The sequence below is a fragment of the Chinchilla lanigera genome, unplaced genomic scaffold (genome assembly GCF_000276665.1).
Source record: "Chinchilla lanigera isolate Chin_1 unplaced genomic scaffold, ChiLan1.0 scaffold00158, whole genome shotgun sequence".
Taxonomy (NCBI): domain Eukaryota; kingdom Metazoa; phylum Chordata; class Mammalia; order Rodentia; family Chinchillidae; genus Chinchilla; species Chinchilla lanigera.
In genome coordinates, this window is record NW_004955559.1 from 1,279,544 (window position 1) to 1,299,361 (window position 19,818).

At 53.8% G+C, this 19,818-nt stretch overlaps 2 protein-coding genes across 5 annotated transcripts in view; one reads left to right on the forward strand and one right to left on the reverse strand.

Moving 5' to 3' along the window:
- Nucleotides 1-57: 57 nt before the first annotated feature.
- On the reverse strand, nt 58-7,639 carry Prrg2 (proline rich Gla (G-carboxyglutamic acid) 2). 4 transcript variants are annotated; one of them, XM_005412865.2, is made up of 8 exons: nt 7,557-7,639; nt 6,762-6,826; nt 6,107-6,204; nt 5,730-5,911; nt 5,506-5,545; nt 2,164-2,305; nt 941-1,069; nt 58-667 (listed from the first exon to the last, which is right to left on the reverse strand). In XM_005412865.2, the coding sequence occupies exons 3-8, from the start codon at nt 6,189-6,191 to the stop codon at nt 649-651; spliced, it is 597 nt and encodes a 198-aa protein (XP_005412922.1). In that variant the 5' UTR covers nt 6,192-6,204; nt 6,762-6,826; nt 7,557-7,639; the 3' UTR covers nt 58-648. The 4 variants fall into 4 exon arrangements, with proteins under 4 accessions (XP_005412922.1, XP_013364440.1, XP_013364441.1 ...); XM_013508986.1 differs by having other exon boundaries at nt 6,107-6,244; XM_013508987.1 differs by lacking the exon at nt 7,557-7,639 and adding an exon at nt 7,372-7,440 and having other exon boundaries at nt 6,107-6,244.
- Nucleotides 7,612-19,818, forward strand: part of Nosip (nitric oxide synthase interacting protein) — a gene marked incomplete in the record, with an annotated part of 13,396 nt that continues 1,189 nt past the window's right edge. The window contains 5 exon segments of the mRNA XM_013508985.1: nt 7,612-7,700; nt 17,681-17,866; nt 18,257-18,362; nt 18,650-18,731; nt 19,702-19,818. Of these exon segments, the coding sequence (XP_013364439.1) occupies nt 17,797-17,866; nt 18,257-18,362; nt 18,650-18,731; nt 19,702-19,818 (375 nt within the window).

Genomic DNA, 19,818 nt, shown 5'->3' on the forward strand with positions numbered 1-19,818 from the left:
CACAGCGCTTGTACAGAAAACCAGCTTGGCCGCGAGCAGATGCGCTAGAGAACGCGGTTCAATTCATTAGATTTTTATTTATTTTTGCATTGTTTCGGCCTTTTTGTTGGGGGAGGAGTTTCCTTTCCAAAGGGTTTTTATCTGGAACAGCTCAACTCCGGTTCCCCGGGTACAGCCTGAGCACCTGCCCTCTCCAGCACACTTGCAAATACGCCCCCCACCCTTCCCCTGGGTTATGAAGGGCCCCTGTGCGCGCACAGGGGCTAGAGGAAGACACGCGTGTGCACGGGCGGGGCTCTCCGCGTGTACGTGCCCCGTGGCACCGGAGGGCGATGGTCGAGTCACATCTGGCCATACGCAAGTCGGCTCGCCCGACCTGCACGCATACCTATCCTGAGGACCGGACTGGTCGGTGTCCCCCCAGTTGGGAGGGGGCGCGCGAGGGGCAGGCACCCGGGTTCTGCAACACGTAGATGCGTGTGTCCGTACGCGGCGGAAACACGTGTGCCAGGGTAGGCCTCGGGTGGGACGACCCCTGATCTTCCCCCACCCCCAGCTCAGCTCGGGACTTTTAAGAGGCCTGGGGGCTTCCGGAATCCGTTGTGAATCGGGGGCACGGTTCGGGGAGCCCGGCTCAGCGGCAGCTCTTCACTGAGGCCTCCTGAGGCTACAAGGGGAGGAGCACAGTAGGGAGTCAAAGATCTGGCTGGCCCCCCCACCAGGACTGTGCCTCAGCCAATCCCGGACCTTCTGGGTACAAGCCCCACCCTTCTGTATACTTGCAATACTCCACTCTCCCAAGGCTGGGCCACGCCCCTGTAGACAGTTGCACAGGGCCCCGCCCCCGCACTTCAAGCCCTGCCCCCAGGTTATCCAAGTCCCGCCCCAGATCTCGTCCCTCCCCCTTTACCCCGGTCCGGGGCAGCAGCTCCGCCCCTACCTTGAGTAAGGGGGTGGAGGTGCGTCGTGCACCCCAGAGGCCGCCAGCGCCTGCTCGTAGGTCGGGAGGCCTGGGGGTCGGGAAGTAGGCAGGGGCGTCGGAGGGCTCAGAGGGCTGATGAGGCTGCTCCTAGAGACAGAAACGATTGGCTGGGGGAGGGCGTCAGGCTAGAGATGGACAGTAGAGAGGACAGAGACGAGGAGATACCGATGAGAGTGGCAGGTCCTAGAGATGCAAGAGAAACAGACCACAGGAAAGGAGGGTCACCTTCAGCCTAGCCCTATATGGCAGAAAAAGTGCCTGAAAGTACAGCGTACATGGCAGGCAGACGCAGAAAGGAGTATAGGTCTGTAATCCCAGCATTAGGGGAAGCCAAAGAGGAGCCTCAAGTTAAAGGCCAGCCTGGGCTACAAGGAGTTCAAGGTCGCACGGACTACACGTCAAGACGCTGTTCTTAAAAAAGGAAAGAATAAAACCACCTGAGCATCGTAGTATACACCTGCAATCCAGCATTCTAGGAGGCTCAGGCAGGAGGATTGCAAGTTCAAGCCCATCTTAGGCAATTTGGCAACTTTGTAAGACCTTGTCTCAAAATAAAAAGGCTAGGGATGTGAAGGCCCTGGGTTCAATCCCCAGTACAAAAAAAGAAAAAGGACCCACAGAGAAAGCCATTCATTCACAGATCTACTAGATGACAGGCAGACAAGCAGCCCTGCAGACAGGAAGGTAGACAGACACACAGACAGATGACACATACAACTCTGCAGAGCCATACAGACAGGAGCACAACAGAAGGATACTAGGTCACACTCATCCTGTAAAGAAAACCCAGACCGACTATACTTTGACACTCAGACCCCCTTTGAGACCCTGCCGGTGAGAGACACACCTGGACCACTCAGGGCACACATAAACACGTGGTGCCGCCGTCACCATGGAAACTGACCGGCCACTGGCAGCTGTGGACCACAGGCTGCTCAGTAACAGCCCCGACACAGACACAGTATCCTGAGCAGTGTTCTGGGCACCCGGAAGCCCAAAGGCAGGCAGGCAGCAAATGCTGCTAGATCGCCTACTGCGTGCTGGACAGACAGCTGCACAGCCAGCCACCAGCAAGCTCACAGACTCACTCCCCACATGCCTGTCTTTGGAGCGTTCCTCGTGCCCTCTAACCCCCCATCCTCAGCCCTAGATCAAACCTTCCTCCCTCCAGACCCCCTTACTCTTGGGGACTCAGCTGCTGGCCTGGGGTGTGGTGCCGCCGATAATGTAGATACCAGAAGGCTCCCAGGCTGACCAACACGATGAGCAGGATGCCAGATGTCAGCCCCACAGCCAGGGCTGCTCCGTCCACTCGTCTCTGCCCTGTGCGGAAAGGGAGCGGCTATCTCAGGGGCTGCCGGACCCCAGCATCCAAATTCCACACACCCCCAGAGCTGGGACCCTTCCTGCTCCCATGACCTCAGGCAATTCTAGCGCATAAAGGAACTGCAATAACTTAATCTTGAACTAAGAAATAGGGGAGCTGTAGCCCCATGACAACGCAGGCAGGCCCTGTGCTGACGTGGGATGGTTCTAGTCCCCATGAGTCAGGGGTACAGCCTCTAAGTGATCTATCTACGAAGCTAGTGCTTGACACACTGAAGGCAGGGTGGGGTGCTGGGGTGGCTGCTGGCTGCAAGAGGCCCCTAACCCAGGCACAGTGGCACGTGCCTGTAATCCCAGCATTGTGGGAGGCCGCGGCAGGTGGGTCACAAGTTCAAGTCCAGCCTGGGCAACTTAGCAATTTAGTGGAACCCTGTCTCAAAATAAAAAAGGCTGGGGGTGTGTTATGGTTGATACATTGTGTCAACTTGGGGAGTCTAGAGGTTTGGCTAAGTGACTTAGCAGGAAGCCAGAGTGCTTACTTTGTATACATCCTGAGCCTGTGGAAGAGGAGGGCAAAGATTATGTGAGAGCTACACGTCCCTTAGGTGGGGGTAGCCTGTTTACAAAGTAAGGCAGGGAAAGAGGCTGCTTGCCGCCATTCCTCCTTTTGCTCTGGCTGCTTGCTGTTCGGCTGCCATTCCCCCCTTTGCTCTTGTTGCTTTGCTGTCTTCTGCCTCCGAGCCAGCCAAGTATGCACTGAAACCTCCACAAACTGTAAGCTAAATAAACCTTTCCTTCCTTCATTTCGGGTGTTGGGTATTTTGTCTCAGCAAGGAGAGAAAAGTAACCAAGACAGGGTGCAGGTCAGTGCTAAAGACCCTGGGTTCAATCTTCAGTGCCACAAAAGGAAACAAAGAGGCTCCTACACTGAGCATTGTCAGATGTAACCAGTAATAACAGGGCATCCAGTTAAATGATGTTCAGAGGCCGGGCGTGGTGGCGCACACCTGTAATCCCAGCACTTGGGAGGCTGAAGCAAGAGGATTGCTGTGAGTTCAAGGCCAGCCTGGGGTACAAAGTGAGTTTAAGTTCAGCCTGAACTGCATAGTGAGACCCTGTCTCAAAATGACCAAAAAAAAAAAAAAAAAAGACGTTCAGATACACAACAATTATTTATGTATTGATTATTTGTCTATTGGTACTAGAGATTGAAGCCAAGGCCTTCGTACTGGGCTACATCCCTAGCCTTTTATTTATTTAATAATCTATTTATTTATTTTTGAGAAAACTAAAACAATAACACCACTTAGTTGTCCAGGCTGGGGTTGAACTTGTTATCCTCCTGCCTCAGCCTCCCAGGGTGCTGGAATTACAGCCATGTGCCTAGCAACAACAAGTACACTTTAACATAAGTATATCCCTTGAAGCATTTGGAATATATCTATACTTTAAATTTTTTTCATTGTGCTTCTGAAATTTAAATTTACCCAGTGAGGGAGGGGGCATAAAGGGAGCCAAGGTTCCAGTGTTTTATCTGGCATCTCCACCTGCTCTGGAATGCAACCCCTTCTTCTGATTAGGCAACTGAAGGACAAGGCCTTAACTCTAATCTATAATCACAATCTACAGGAAAGCTTTGGAAAAAAGTCACCTAACCACAGAGGAATCTAGGGACACACCCCTCAAATGATTGTACGTCTGGAACTCAAGTGGCCTGTTGCTAAGATGTGAACCCCTTTAGCATTCCAAGGGCACACAGGGAGACCTCAGGCTATCTAGAATTTGCTGCTGGAGATACTTTTTTTCCCCCCCGGGGTTTAGGGATTGAACTCAGGGTCTTTCCACTGAGCTACTTTCCCCATTCTTTCTTTCTTATCTTTTTTTTTTTTGGTACCAGGAATCGAACACAGGACCTCACATTTGCCAGGCAGGCGCTGTGCTGTGCTCCCCGTTTTTTTTTTTTTTTTTTTTTCTTTTTGAGACAGGGTCTCACTAGGCAGTTCAGGCTGACCTTGAGCTCACTTTGTAGCCAGGCTAGGTCTTGAACTCGCAACGATCCTCCTGCCTCAGCCTCCCGAGTGCTGGGATTACAGGTGTGCGCCACCACACCTGGCTCCCCATTCTTCTTTTATTTTTATTTTTTTGGTTTACTTTGAGACACAGTCTTGCTAAATTGCTAAATTGCCCACAGGCTAGGCTCCAACATGCCATCTTTCTGCCTCGGCCTCCCAGAGTGCTGAGATTATAAGAATGTGTCACCATGCCCAGCTTGGGGACATTTCTTTTGGCACTGGATGGAGAGCATCCCTCAAACAGTAAACCCTGGAATTTTTACCCATTTTAGGGAAAACCTGCGCTGAGGAGGCAAGTTGTCCAGATTCATGGACTGAAGAAGCCATAGGACTCGCTAGGCCTGTAGTAAAGGAACTGCCTCCCCTTAGCAACCAGGCTCCAATGTGAGGACTCCAGCCCAGTCCTAGGGCCTGTTGCTAAGGTGCATCCACCCCTAGCAACCAGGCCATGAGGGGGTGGGGCATCTGGTGCCCAGAGGGGGGTCCTCCAGCGGGTAAGAAGCCCTGGCTACTCCAACTAGGTGCAGTTGCTAGGGAGAAGGCCTCCTTAGCAACTAGGCTGCTGCAACTGGGATAGGGTTGTGGGGGAGGGAAAGACAGCCAGGTAGCGCTTGGGGCTTCCTCAGGCTGGCCTGGCCAGACCCCGTTGCTAAGGAGCAGCCCCCCTTAGCAACAAGGCTGCAGTCAAGATGAAGCCTCAGAATTGAGAGGAGGGGCTGGGGATTGGCAAAGCGGCAGGGAGGACAGGCCAGGTGAGGATGGCTAAGCTTCTGGCCCTGGCTCCAGAAGGGAGAATATGCTCCGAAGGGGCGGGGGTCTGGATCCCTAAGAAGGACTCAGCTCAGCCCTCAGCTGGGTCTTGCGGCTCTAACCCTCCCTCCGGGGCACTGCTCCCTTTCTAGGGACGCAGGGCCTTCTCCAATTGCGAATGCAGGGAGATGAGTTTCTCAGAAGTGTTCTAGGTTCTACTGTCAAAGGAGGGGACCCCTTAATGGTCATCTACAGGGAGCATGAACTGGGGGTCAGGCAAGCCTTGGGTCTAATTTTTGGGGGGACATTGCTTCAGCCTCCGTGGGGACTGGTGATCATCACTGCACAGCACAAGGGGGTGTGAGCCCCACTCACCTCCTTTGCCATTGTAGGGGTAGGTCTCCCAGAAGCGCTTCTGGAAAGGCCGAAGGGGAAGAGAAGAGGAAAGGCAGCAGTTCAGTGGGGAGATTCGCAACCCTCAAAAGCAGCCCATCCTGACCTCTGAGTCCCCAGAGGGAAAGGAGCTGAGGGCCAGGGTTCCCGTCCCAGTGCCTGGAGAGGACGGAGGGTGCCAGGCTTCAGGGCCCCCCAGCCTTCACCGTCAGGATGTTGTCCTCAAAGTATTCCCTGGCTTCCTCCCAGGAACACTGCTCCTCGATGCACTCCCGCTCCAGGTTCCCTGGCGTGAACAGCTCCAGGTCCCAGTGATTGGCTCGGGGAACCCGCCTGTGGCTCATCAGGAACCTCTGGGCCTCTGAGGGGCCAAGAAAGACTTCTGGGCCTAAAGACGCGAAGGCAGAAAAACAGAAGGTCCCTAGGCCTGGGGACAGAAGGGGATGGAGATCTAGGGGGTCCCCTGAGAAAAAGGTCTGGACTCCTGGTCTGAGGGGGGGGGGGGCTTGGACCCCTCGGGAGAAGGGGACATAGAAAGGCAGAGGCTAAGCCTCTGGTTACCAGTCGCTTCCTGCCAACCTACCTTGGTCTTGCTCTCCACTGTGAGAGGTGTCCAGACAGGTGGCCAACCCCATATAGAGCAGCAGCAGGGAAGGGTGGCCCCTCATAATTTGTAGACACCTGAAACCAGGTGCAGTGTAGGTGACTGGTGCCTCAGCCCCTGGGGAGTAAGGCAAAGGGTCACGGCTTGGGCTCTGCTCCTTTCCACTTTCTCAGCAGATCTATTGTGCCCATTTTACAGATGAGGAAACCGAAGCCAAAGGAGGTGAAATAACTGGCCTATGGACACAGTTTGCAAATAGCAGAGCCAGGATTTGAGGGAAGGCAGTGTTTTCAGAGAGGAGCCAGAGAGCGCGATGTAGCTTTTCCTTCCTGTGCAACACCCAACAGGGTTGGTGCGCAGTAGGTGCTCGGACACAGTTCCCTTGATAGCCGGGATTCCTTCCGCCTCCCTGGCAACTTCCACTTAGCCTCTCCCTGCCCATTGCTACATCCACCCACAGAGATCAAAGATCACAGGCAAAGCAAGGTCCTGTATTTTTGGGTCTGAAACTATGCCGGCACAGCAGCCTTGATCTCCTGGGACGAGGGACCCCAAGCTTATGGGTCTTAGAAGGGTGGGACTCAGTGTGGCAGGGTCCCCAAGCCAGGCTGTGTCTTCAGGGACACGCACTTACCTGGCCAGATACGTGAACACTGCTCTTCCTCTTTAACTGGGACCTCCTCGGCCAGCAGCAGCCAGCTGTGAGAGGGGAAGGGAGAGAGGAGGGGAGGGAGGAAGGGTCCTCAGCTCCCGTGGTAACCGAGCCAGAGCCCGGTTTCTGGTAGTGGGGCGGGGCTTGCATTACCTGCCCTGGGCGGGACTCAGGTGAGGGACAAATCTTTTAAAGGGACCTTAGGAGGAAGGTGCTAAGAGCCAGAGCTCCTTAGAGAAGCCGGGGTGTCTGCCACTGTAGGGAGCTTAGGCGACTGGATTTACACTTTTTCCTCCTTCTTCCCTCCATCTCCCAGGCCTGTCCACCCACTGGGAGCTGGCTTGGCCAGCTAGGAAAATAAATGCCTGAGACTCTAGATATCTAGAAACTGGCAGAAACGGTAGGCCTTGGTCCCTGCGATAGCCTTAATAAATCCCTGCTTCCTAACAGCGGCTTAAACGGCTCTGGATTTCGATTTCTCTGTTCCTCTATCTATAAAGTGGGGATAGAAAAGTTCTCGCTTCTTAATAATCCCCTAAGATGCAGCGTGAAAAAAAATAGATAATATATTTGGAGCAATAGGCATCCCGACCTCTGGCGTAGTTTTGTTCTTAAACCTGGGTGTGGAAGGCCCAAAGCCTGGGAATGGAGCGGGAAATCTGCGCTGGGAAATGCTCGTACTAGGCAACCCCTGTACTCGTGCCAGCTTCATTAACCGGAACCTTCTAGTTGCAACTCACGTTTCCGGAGGGAGGAAGAAAAGAAGAAAGGACTTACCAAGGCACCTCGGCAACTAGGGGCAGATTTATTTCCGGTCTCTACTGTCAGGCGGAAGGAGGCGGAGCGGAAGAGAAAAGCAGCACTCCTTTCCGGTGTATTGGCACAGTTAAAGCGAAGAGCGAACGAGGAGGCCTTTGTGAGGTGAGTTCCAGGAGGTGAGGGGATGGTATGGCTGAGGTCCAGTCCTGCAGGGTAGAGCTCTGGGGTCCCAAGTGGAACTGGGACTAGCTTTCGGATTCCCGGCTCCCTGTAAATCATTAATTGAGCTTTCCGGCCTCGCCAAGTTAGAGGGTAAACTACATCTCCCAGCATGCCCTGGAAGTAGCCCGCCCTGGGTCTGTCAGTTCTTTGCGGAAAGTAGTTCGGCGATGGAGGACGATGGGTTGGAGGTCCAGATCGAAACGGGACTGGGAAACCTCCAGGGTCTAAGAATTGGAAGTTGAGGCAGTAGGACTCGTGTCTTGGCCTCAGCGACCCAGACTGGGCTGAGGAGGGCGGCGGACAGTTAGGGTTAGGTGCAGTCGCCTGTGGCCGTCTTCTCTGCACCCTTTGACAACCCCTTTTCTCTCAGGGCTGGGGTGGGGTTTACCGTTTTGTGGAGCTCTGGAGTCAGGTGGACTTTGGCTTTCATCTTTTTTTTTTTTTTTTTTTGTCTTTTTGAGACAGGGTCTCGATATCCAGTTCAGGCCGGTCTTGAGCTCACTTTGGAGCCCAGGCTCGTCCTGAACTCGCAACGATCCTCCTGCCTCAGCCTCCCAAGTGCTGGGATTACAGGCGTGCACCACCACGCCCAGGCCAGAAGTGTCTGGAGGCAGGAGGGGTGTGGAGGATGAGGCGACAGAGAATGAACCCATATCCAGGGGTATTTTATTTATTTATTTTTGTCTTTTTTTCTTTTTTGAGACAGGATCTCACTATGTAGTGCAGGCTGGCTTTGAACTCACTTATGTAGCCCATAAGTGGGCTCAAACTCTGGGTGATCTTCCTACCTCAGCCTCCTGAGTGCTGGGATTACAGGTGTGCGCCACCACGCCTGGCTCAATTTATTCACTTAAAATGTATAATTCAGTAGTTTCCAGTGTGTTCACAGTTATGCGGCCACCCCCACTGTCAATTTGTTTGTTTGTTTGTTTGCAGTACTGGGAATTATTATTTTTGTTTTGTTTTGTTTTGTTTTCCGGTACCGGGAATCGAACTCACTACCTTGCACTTGCCAGGCAGGCGCTGTGCTGCTGAGCTAAGTCCCCAGCCCCATGTACTGGGAATTAAAACAAGGACTTCAGACTAAACTACCTCCCCATCCCTTTTCTATTTATTTATACATTCATTTATTTAGAGATAGGGACTTACCAGTTGCCATCACTCTTCGTTTTTGTTTTTTTGGGTTTTTTTTTTTTTGGTACTGGGAATTGAACTCAGGATCTTGCACTTGCCAGGCAGGTGCTTATGCCGCAGAGCTATATCCCCGGCATCTTCTTTGGTTTTTTGAGACAGGCTCTTGCTGTATAGCTCAGGCGGATGTCCAGCTTTTCATGATCCTCCTGCCTCAGCCTCCTGAGTGCCGGGATTATAGGTGTGCACCACCAGGCTTGGCATTGCCATCACTCTTTATTTTATTTTATTTTATTTTATTTTTTGCCGTCACTCTTTAAAACAAACTGGTACTATGTATGAATAGTCACTCCTCACTTCCTTCCATTCCCTCCCAGCCCCGGCCTTACACAGCCATTAATCCACCTTCCATCTCTGTGGATTGGCCTAATTTGCACAACTTCACTCAGACGCAGTCGTACGGTATGTGGCTTTGTGCATGCGATGAGCAAGAGCCAGTGCTGTCTCCCCCAAATGAGATGTGGTCTTTTGTGACTGGTTTCTTTCACTTAACATACAGTTTCGAGGTCCATCCATGTAGCACGTACCAGTACTTTTTCTCTTTTTGTGGCTGAATAATGTCTCATTGTATAAGATAGGGCACATTTCATTTCTCCATCAGTTGTTGGACTTCTTGGATTGTTTCCTCTTTTCACTGTTACACGCAGTACCCCAAAAAGGTGGGGTCTGGGAATGTAGTGTTAGACTGCTGGCCTAGCATGCACAAGACCCTGAGTTTAATCCCTAGTACAATAAAAAAACAAACAGCAAACATAAAACCAGTACCATTATCAAGCTGGGCATGATGGTGCATGCCTATAATCCCAGCATGCAGGAGGCTGAGGCAGGAGAATCACCAAGTTTGAGCCAGTGTGGGCTATATAGAGAGTTCTAGACCAGCCTGAACCACATAGCAAGACCTTGTTTCAAAAAACAAAAAACACATTATGTCTATCTAAAATGTACCAATAAAATCTAACTTAAAAAAAGTCCCAAAAGCAAATAGTACTGTTAACATTTGGGTATAATTTTTTGTCTTGTTTTATTTTTGTTTTTGCTTTTGGGTTACTAGGAATGGAACCCAGCGATGCTCTACCACTGAGCTACACACCCAACCCCCTTGTTTACGTTGTACTTTTAGGCAGTTTTTTTCTAAGTTGTCATGGCTGGCCTCAGACTTTCAGTCCTCCTGACTCAGCCTACCATGTAGCTGGGGTTACAGCCATGTGCTGTGGCACCGGCTGGGTGTACAAGTTTCTGCATGTACACATGTTCTCGTTCAATTAGAAGTGGAATTGCTGGGTCAAATGGTGACTACAGTGAATCTTTGGAGGAACTGCCAGATGGTTCCAAAGTGGCAACACCACCTCACATCCCCACCAGTGATACATGAGGATTCTAATTTTACCGTATTTTTACCAACACTTATTATCTGTTGATTTGGTTTTACTGTAGCTATCCTCGTAGGATGTGAACTGGTATCTCATTGTGGGTTTATTTTTGAGACCAGGAGTCACCGTATAGTTTAACCTGGTCTTCAATTAACTGTGTACACTCTGTAGCCCAGGCTGGCCTCAGACTCTCAGTGATCCTCCTGCCTCAGCCTCCCAAGCACTGGGATTACAGGTGTGCACCACTCTACCAAGCTCGTTGTATTTTTTATTACAATTCCTTAACGACTAATGGTACTAAACATCTTTCCATATGTTTACTGGCTATTTTTATATCTTCTTTGGAGAAAAGTCTGTTCCAATCCTTTGCTCATGTTTAAGCTAGATTGTTTTATTGTTGAATTATGAGTTTTTACATGGTGTAGATACATTCCCCCGCAGATGTCTGACTGTTGTGACTGCCACCTGTTTTTGTATCGCCTGCAGTGCTGGAGCTTGAACCCAGGGCCTTCATGATGAACCCACTCTCTATTGTTTTTTTTTTTTTTTTTTTTGAGAGAGTCTCACTAAGTTGCTAAAAACCCCAGGCTGTGCTCAAACTTGCAGTCCTCCTGCCTCAGCCTCCCAGAGTGCTGGGATTACCAAGGGTTTTGTTTGTTTGTTTGTGTTTAAACATTTTTAAGTAATTGAGTAAAGTCGAAAGAAGAATAAACGTGGCCTGTGGTAGTCATGTGTGATGCACAGCCGTGCCTGTTGGTTGCCTTTGTGTCCGGGCTGCTTTGACCCCACAAGGGCAGAGCCAGTTGCCACTGATGGGGGCCATATGGCTCACAAGGTTGAAAATAGTCATCATCCATCCCTTCATGGCAGTCCCTGCTGTGTCCTGGTACAAGGAAATTAAATCTGAAGTCTTGATTACGCCAGGCTCAGCCGTGTGCGGTGACTGCCTTTGTGCTGCAGCTTCTCCTCGGATCGCACCTGGCTGGCCCGCGTTCAAGGACAGCAGGATGGATTCGCGGCCTCAGGTGCCTTTAGCAACCGAGTGTCCCTTTCTCCCCCAGTCCGTATGTGGAGGCTCTGATTCCCGGCTGTATTTGGAGTAGGGCCTCTTTGGAAGGAATTAAGATTGAGTGAAGTCATAGGGTCAGGCCTTCAGCTGATGGAGTTGGTGTCCTTAGAAGAGAGAGACTCTCAGGGCTGGGCATAGTGGCATACACCAGTAATCCCACACTTGGGAGGCTGAGGCAGGAGGATCGTTAGGAGTTTGAGGCCAGCCTGTGCCTCACAGCCAGACCCTCTGTCATTCCCCTAAAAGGAGAAGGCAGCTCGAGAGCCTGGCTGCCTGAGTTCCATCCCGGCCTGGTGCTTTCAGCTGGGCATCCGGGTGCTTCATCTGGTGAAGTGGGGGTGATGCTGACAGGAGCTGGCATTGTGGTGGCTCCCACCCTGGCTGTCCCCCTGCAGTGCTGGTGGCAGCAGATGGCAGTGGTTCTGTGTTTTATTTTGAAGTTGGGCCTAGTGAGGAGACAGTACAGCAGGGTGGGTACAAGCTCAATTTCTGGAATTTTAAAATCCCAGCCCTGCCACCTGGCAGCCCCACAGCCGTTGGCAGAGATTCTCACACTTTTTGGTCTCAGGATCCAGAAACTCATGGGGGCCCCCAGAGGGCTTGGTTTATGTGAGGTACATCGATCCGTGTTGGCCGTATTAGAAATTGAAACCATAAGCAAAAAAAAAAAAAAAGAAAGAAAAAGAAAAGAAAAAAAGAAATTGAAACCGAGATCTCGAAAAAGTGGCTGGTGCAAGAGTGAGTGCCCTGGGGCTGGGGATTTAGCTCAGCGGTACAGCACTTGCCTGGCAAGCACAAGGTCCTGAGTTCGATCATCTCGGGGACAAGGTGACAGCCAAGGGGCAGAAGGGCCTTTCTGGGTAATGGAGTTGCTCCTTCCGCCTCCCAGGAATCCCAGCACTGTGAAGGCTGAGGCAGGAGGGTCGGATCGCCCCAAGTTTGAGGCCAGCCTGTGCTGCGTAGTGAGTTTGAGACCAGGAGTCAAGTTGGGAGAAAAAAAAAAAAAAGAGTGAGCACCCTGACCTTCACCACTGACACGTGTGGTCCCAGGGGCTTCGGTCTGCTCTCTGTGTTGTGTACCCATTGCCACTTTGTTCTAGAACATTACATCGCCCCAAAATAAACCCTGTGGCTAGCAGCAGACCCCACTCACTCCTCACCTGGTCCAGCCCGTGGCCCCTGAGCTACATTCCCAGCCTTTTAATTTTTTGTTTTGAAATGGGAGCTTGCTCAGTTGCCCAGGTTGGGCTTGAACTTGTGCTCTTCTTGCCTCAGTTTCCAGAGTGCTAGGATTACAGGTGTGCACCACCCTGCCCAATTTAAAAGACTTTTTATGGCCGGGCGTGGTGGCTCACGCCTGTAATCCCAGCACTCGGGAGGTTGAGGCAGGAGGATCATTGCGAGTTCGAGGTCAGCCTAGGCTACAAAGTGAGCTCAAGGCCAGCTTGAACTGCATAGCGAGACCGTGTCTCAAAAAGACCAAAAATAAATAAATAAATAAATAAATAAATAAATAAATAAATAAATAGACACGTTTGTGGGGAGAAGGGCAGGGTCTTGCTATGTACCCCAGGCTGACCTCAAACTTGTGGCGATCCTCCTGCCTCAGCCTCCCAAGTGCTGGAATTGCAGGCCTGTGCTACCACACCTGGCTAAAAGAGACCTTTACGGAAGCCCGGGACAGGGGCTTGGTATGTATGTCAGTGACAGAGAGCTTGCTCAACCTGTGCAAGGCCCTGGGTTTAATCCCCAACAGAGAAAAAGTAAAAAACACCCCAGCTGTATGTACACACACAGATCCGAACCATAAGATCTCACAGGTCACCCAGCCTCTGGAGAAGCCATCAGACACTCTGGAGCATCTCAGGGACCAGCGGTCCCTGGGCCTGGCTGTGAGCCACTGCCCTAGGCAGGTGGCTTCCCTGCAAGCCGCAGGTGGGCCCACACGAAGCTGGGAGGTTCCGGGGTCGTGAGGGTCGGGCTCCTAAACTTGCCACGCCATCAATCCAGTGGTGATCCTGTGGTCATTCTCATTAGCCTGGCAACATTTAAAAATGCTCCCTCTAGCTGTCCCCTCTCAGGAGACATTTCTCACCTCACGGAGCTCAGGTCTTGGCCACGCCGGCGGCTGGCCTCTGGGAAAGCAGAGGTTTCCGATGCCAAATGCCGCAGGGTCAGGGCAGTTGACAGCTAAGAATAGAGTCGGGAATTTGTCCCTGAGGCCAGCACGACCTTCCTGAGTGGCGCGGTGGGGGTGGGGAGGGCTGGGGAGCGGGTGGCACGTGGGCTGGGGGGGCAACAGGTGCGGATGCTTACTCCAGAGGCCAAGGGCTGGGAACTCAGCGGAGGGGGCCAGGGGTCAGGGGACCAGGAGTCAAGTTGGGGTGCGTCAAGGTCACTTTTGCAAGCAGTGCTCTGATCATCTCGGGGACAAGGTGACAGCCAAGGGGCAGAAGGGCCTTTCTGGGTAATGGCGTTGCTCCTTCCGCCGCCCAGGAATCCCAGCACTGTGAAGGCTGAGGCAGGAGGGTCGGATCGCCCCAAGTTTGAGGCCAGCCTGTGCTGCGTAGTGAGTTTGAGGCCGGCTGCATGGGGAGACCCTGTCTCAAAAAAAAAAATTGGCTTCTGAGCAGAAGACACCAGTAGGGGGAGCGAGAGCTCTGTAGCGCAGAGGTCGTGTGTGGGTTTTGAATGAGAAAGGCGAATGTTTTGAAGCGGCCAGAAGAGGGCGATAAGGAGAAAGCTGCTTTTTACCTCCGTGGAGCTCTTGGAGTGCTGGACGCCCCGGCTTCTGGACTTCTTCCGGAGGCTCCTGTATTCCAGCTCTGAGCAGCTCACAGGTTATCCTTACAGCGCTGTGGTCCAGAGATCTAGGACCTGTGTTGATACCTTTTTTCACCAAGTGAGACTGAGGCTCAAAAAACGAAGTCACCAGCCGGAAGCCGGCAGAGGGTCCGCGGCAGAATCCTCCACAAACTGATCCAACAACTCCCGCCTTGGTTCATGGGTTGATTCCTGTGTTTCTGTCTCTTCTAATGTGTAGCCTTTTGTTTGAAGCTGCTCTCAAAAGTGGCTCATTGTAGCACACCCTGGTGTGCTCCTGTAATCCTAACGCTCTGGGAGGCTGAGGCAGGACAATCACAAGTTTCAGCCCAGAGTAGGCAGTTTAGTGCCTTAGGCAGACACTGTCTCAAAATTTAAAAATAAAAGGCTGTGGATGTGGCTCAGTGCGAGGGCCCTGGGTTTGGTCCCCAGTACTCTGGCAAAAGATCAAAATGAGATGTTTTCTTTTTTTGCGGGGAGGGACTGGGAATCGAACTCAGGACCTTGCACTTGCCAGGCCGGCGCTTGTGCCACTGAGCTATATTCCCAGCCCCCAAAATGAGATGTTTTCATTTTGTGTGGTCACAGATTTGAGATTTGTGTTGAGTTCTGGTTTCTTCACCCACCCAGCTCGAAGTGGCTGAGCTTCCCCCAGGACGCCAGTTCAGCTCACAGCCTTTACATTGCCTGTCCCCAGGGAGGAGCTGGGTGTCAAGGACACCCCTCCAGAACGGCAGTGTCTGCTCCTCAGGGCTCCTCCCCCGGGCCAAGAGGTTGGATAGCACTGCCCTGCAGCCCCCCGTGTCCCCTCAGGGGCTTGCTGGCTTTTGCACATCTTCTGCTTCTTCCCATCCCTCACTCACTTTTCCATTGAGGAAACTGTTCTCTTTCTTGTTGATCTGCTGCAGTTTCATGTACAGTGAGTTTTGCTATGAAGCTTGTTTTTTAGGATTTTTTTTTGGTGTGTGTTTTGTTTGTGTTTTGAGACAGGGTCACAGTATGTCGTGTTCAGGCTGGCCTTGAACTCACAGTGATCCTCCTATCTCTTTTTATTTTGGTCTTTTTGGAACAGGGTCTCGCTATGCAGTTCAGGCTGGCCTTGAGCTCACTTTGTAGCCCAGGCTGGCCTCGAACTCACAACGATCCTCCTGCCTCAGCCTCCCGAGTGCTGGGATTACAGGCGTGCAACCCCCACACCCGCTTCCTGCATGTTGCCTTCAGCATCACTGACAGTTTCTGGGTGCCGTGCGTGCCCCATTTTCTCTGTAATCTCTGTCGTTCCCTCTGAGTTCTCAGCGACTGTGATTTTAGGATGGAAGCCTCACGGCAGGGCTGCCTTGGGATGTCTCAGGTGCCTGCCCCAGCTCCACATACTCCGGAGCCTCATGTGCAAGGTGCCTCACCGGCCTGGCTCAGCTCAGGGGTACGGGGAACCCCGTGCACAGCGGGAGGACAGGGCTCCTAGGCTTGGGGATGTGTCAGCCTCTACTCTGCTTAGAGAGCAAGGGCAGATTCGAAGGGTAAATCCATGCACCTTGAGCCAGTGGTTCCACTCTTAATCATTTATCTTAGGGCTGGGGCCACAGCTCCGTGGGAAAGCGCTTGCCTAGTGTGCCGGAAGTCCTGGCTTCCACCCCAGCACCACAAAGACAAAAGAATAATTTACCCTAGCAGTTTACCTCAGCACTCTGGAGGCTGAGGCAGGAGGATCACAATTGCCCAGCCTTGGCAATCTGGTGACTTAGCCAGACCCTGTCTCAAACTAAAACCGAAAAAATGGGCTGGTAGCTCAGTGCCAAGAGCCTGGGTTCCGTCCTCAGGACTGCAAAAGAACAACAGAGAATTTATCCACGCACCCTTGGACTCTTGGAAGGGCGCAGCGGGCTCATGTGGCCCCGGGGCTGCCTCTCTGGAACCGGTGCACGGAAGCGCAGAGTGCAGAAGGGCACCGCCCGGTGGGTCCTCAGAGTAAACACACCCGTCAGCCGCACCCAGATTCCAATAAGGGGGGGGGGGGCTCCCTGCCTCTGCCGCCTGCACAGGAAGCCTGGCTTCGAGGCTGTGGTGACTTTGGTGAGCTGTTGAACTTTATACACATGGAGACAGCTCCACCCACCAGGTGCTTGGTGTGACAGCAGGGTGTTCTGTGTCGTTGCCAGGCGTACACATTGCGAACCTGTGCCCAGGTGTGTTTATCTGTTCCATGTGTATTTGGGGGGCGTCCAGTTTGCTTTTGTTGTTTTGTTGAGACGGGCTTGCTAGGTAACCCAGGCTGGCCTTGAACTCGCAGCGATCCCCCAGCCTCAGCTCCTGGGTGCGGGATCCCAGGTGTGCGGCACCTCGCCTGGCGAGGGTGGTTGCCAGTTTACCCGTTTACAGTGTGCTGTAGCGCGTGTCCTGAGGTGCTCAGAGCCCCTCCCCGCCCCAGGGACAGAGAGGAGAAGAATTGCCGCCATGGGGCTGGCGGTGGCACCGCAGCACACACCGTCAGTTCGTCTCCATGGTGACCGTGCCAGGCCACTAACACACACCACCCCACCTCGCCGAGCATCACAGCACCCCCCCTCACGGATGGCATACTCCCCCAGGCTCTGCGAAACTGCACTGTCCGCGTGTGACAGAAGGAGTGCCAGCGGAAAGTAAGGACTTAGGCTTGTGATGGTCCTTAGTGCTGCCCTTAAGGGCCCCAGGGTCACACTGGAGAACCACCCATCTATCGGAATGCTTGACGCAGATTGTGTAAGAAAGGTCTGGGGATGTAGCTCATAGCCAAGGCCCCGGGTTCAAACTCCCAATACTTTAAAAACAAAACAAAACAAAATGGTAGCACAGGGGGAAGTGCGAGGGAAATGCAGGTTGAAGACTGAGCTGTGAAGTGACTTCCTCCTGGGCTGAGGCTCTGCGGCGAGTGCTTGCCTCATCCGCAGGAGGCCCAGGATCCCAGCCCCCGGCTGCTGAGTGCTTCTTGCACTTTTCAAGTGGATAATGGCAGGTCTCAAATCATAGGGTGTTTAGATTCCACCAACTACTGTTTGTAACACAGCATAACAGCGCTATTTTAGAAGGATAAGATTTACATTGTGCAAAAAGTGTATCCTTTGTGACTAAGCTTAGGGGGAGAGGCTTTAGGTGGTAATTTAAAAACAGGTGAGACGGGAGGATAATTTGATGAAATGCTTTGAAGGGTCATGAAGCATGCAGGCTGCCGGGCTAGTCACCAGGGAGACTTGGGGAAGCCTGCCCGGCCTCCACAGTGAGTCTGAGCCAGAGGATCGCAAGGGATCGCAAGTTCGAGCCCAGCCTGGACACCCTGGCCAGAGCTTGTGTCACAAAGTGAAAAGGGCAGGGTGTGTGGCTCAGTGTGAAGACCCTGGGTTCAAGCCCCAGGACCACAAAAAATAAAATAAAATAAATGGCACAGCTGCCGCTTTGGCCACCCCCCAGCAACTCTTTGTTTTGTTGTCAAGGGCTGCAGTTGGGCTCATTCAGCAAAGTCCCGAGGAGAAGCGCAACCCGAGGACGAGAGTGGCCTCCCGCGCCCGGCTCTGGTCCCCACAGCCTCCGGCGCCCCTCCCGCCCTGCGATGACGCGGCACGGCAAGAACTGCACGGCGGGCGCCGTGTACACCTATCACGAGAAGAAGAAGGACACAGGTACTGTGCCGGATGACACGTGTCCCCGAGGGGGACCGAGACCTGGGGCACTGCATACACTGGAGCTTGCTCAGAAGCGGAGAGCCAGCAGGCGTCAGCCATGAACTCTGCCAAGCTCCCCTTGCTGCCGGGGCCTATGCGTCACTCTCCCTGGGAGTCCACAGTTTCCTATAGGTCGCAGGGCTCTTGACTAATTGATTGACTGACTGACGGGGGGAGGGTGAGAGTCTTGCTACATAGTCCAGGTTGGCCTTCAACTCACTGTGTAGTCCCATGTGGCCTTCAGCCCACAGAATCCTTCTGCCTCAGCCTTCCCAGTGCTAGAATTACAGGCCTGTGCCACCTCCCTCTCTCTTGGCCCTGTCCATCACTACCCATCTCTGTCCCCAGCGGCCTCGGGTTACGGGACCCAAAACATCCGCCTGAGCCGTGACGCAGTGAAGGACTTCGACTGCTGCTGCCTCTCTCTGCAGCCCTGCCACGACCCTGTCGTCACGTGAGGCGCTGGGGACGGGATGGAAGCCGGGTGAAGGGGCTGCGGGTATCGGTCTGGCCAGGCGGCCTCTGTGTTCTGTGGCTCACGGACATTTCCTGTCCCACTCTCGTGGCATGGCGAAGAGCATGCCATGTTCATAGCGGGGTGCAGGGCCCTGGGGACCTCGTCTGTGATCCCGGTGCGCCTGGGGCAATGGTCCTCCCGCCTCACACTCCCCAGTGCTGGGGTCACAGGTGTGCGATGTGTGTGCCTAGTCAGGCGTGCTTCTCCTCCACCTCTCCCTGCAGCCCAGATGGCTACCTGTACGAGCGTGAGGCCATCCTGGAGTACATCCTGCACCAGAAGAGAGAGATTGCCCGGCAAATGAAGGTGACGGACAGGGAAGGGGCGCGGGTGGCCCGGTCTGGGCTCTGAGCTCCAGGAAGAGCCGCTGGGGACCCCGTCGCGGTTTCTTTCCCTGGGGCCTTCTGCCGTGCTGTTCCTCTGCCCAGTGCGTGTCCCCTCTTGCTCGCCGCCTTTCAGCCCAGGTGTCGCCTGCTGTTACCTCCCGCGGGCTTCTAGGGTCTGCCCTTGTCGCTTCTCGGCCTTTTGGCTAAGATCAAGTGTTCTGGGGTCTGCCCTGGGCACTTCTCCTGTCACAGCTGTGAGCCTGCATGTGCTGTGTCATTTACGACGGTGTTCCCCCAGACAGCAGGCCCCAGAGGCAGCGAGCACCCCGCCCTAGGTACCCGGCAGCCTTGCCAAGCGCGCGCGCCTGGCCTCCTCGGTCTCAGTGTCTGTGAGGCAGGCTGGCGGGGCAGCTTGGAGCATGCGCGGGCCGAGTGGGAGTGGGGCTCCGAGCAGTGTCGGGCTGGCCTCCCCAGACACGCTTGGAAGATGCAGGCCTCTCATCCCGTGTCTGAGGCGCACTGGGCTGAGCCTTCCCATGGCTGCCTGGTTTTCCAGGGATCAGGAAATGGGGTTGTAGGCATCCTACCCGTGGCCTGGGGTGTGCTAACAGCTCTGCCAGGGAGCCACCCTCCGCCCCCTTGTTGAGCTGTTGACCCCGAGGCGGCCCAAGTGCCCCTGTGTTCCCATCATCTCTGAGTCCGGGGCAGGAGGATTGAGTATTTGAGGCCAGCCTGGGCTACAGAGTGAGACCCTGTTCTTCAAAACTCTTTTTTCCTGTGGCTAACCCTTCCGGGGAACCCCCGAGCAGGCTGCATCTGAGCCTGTTTGGGAGAGACGGTCTGCGGGGCCCATCACACCGGTTGGGGAGTGCCACCCTGGGCCAGTCAGGCCTGTGCCAGAGCAGCGGCGCCTGAGCGGCCTCAGCTTCCCCGCGGTTTCCGCCCCGCAGGCCTACGAGAAGCAGCGCGGCGCGCGGCGCGAGGAGCAGAAGCAGCTGCAGCGGGCGGCGGCGCAGGACCAGGTGCGCGGCTTCCTGGAGAAGGAGGCGGCCATCGTGAGCCGCCCG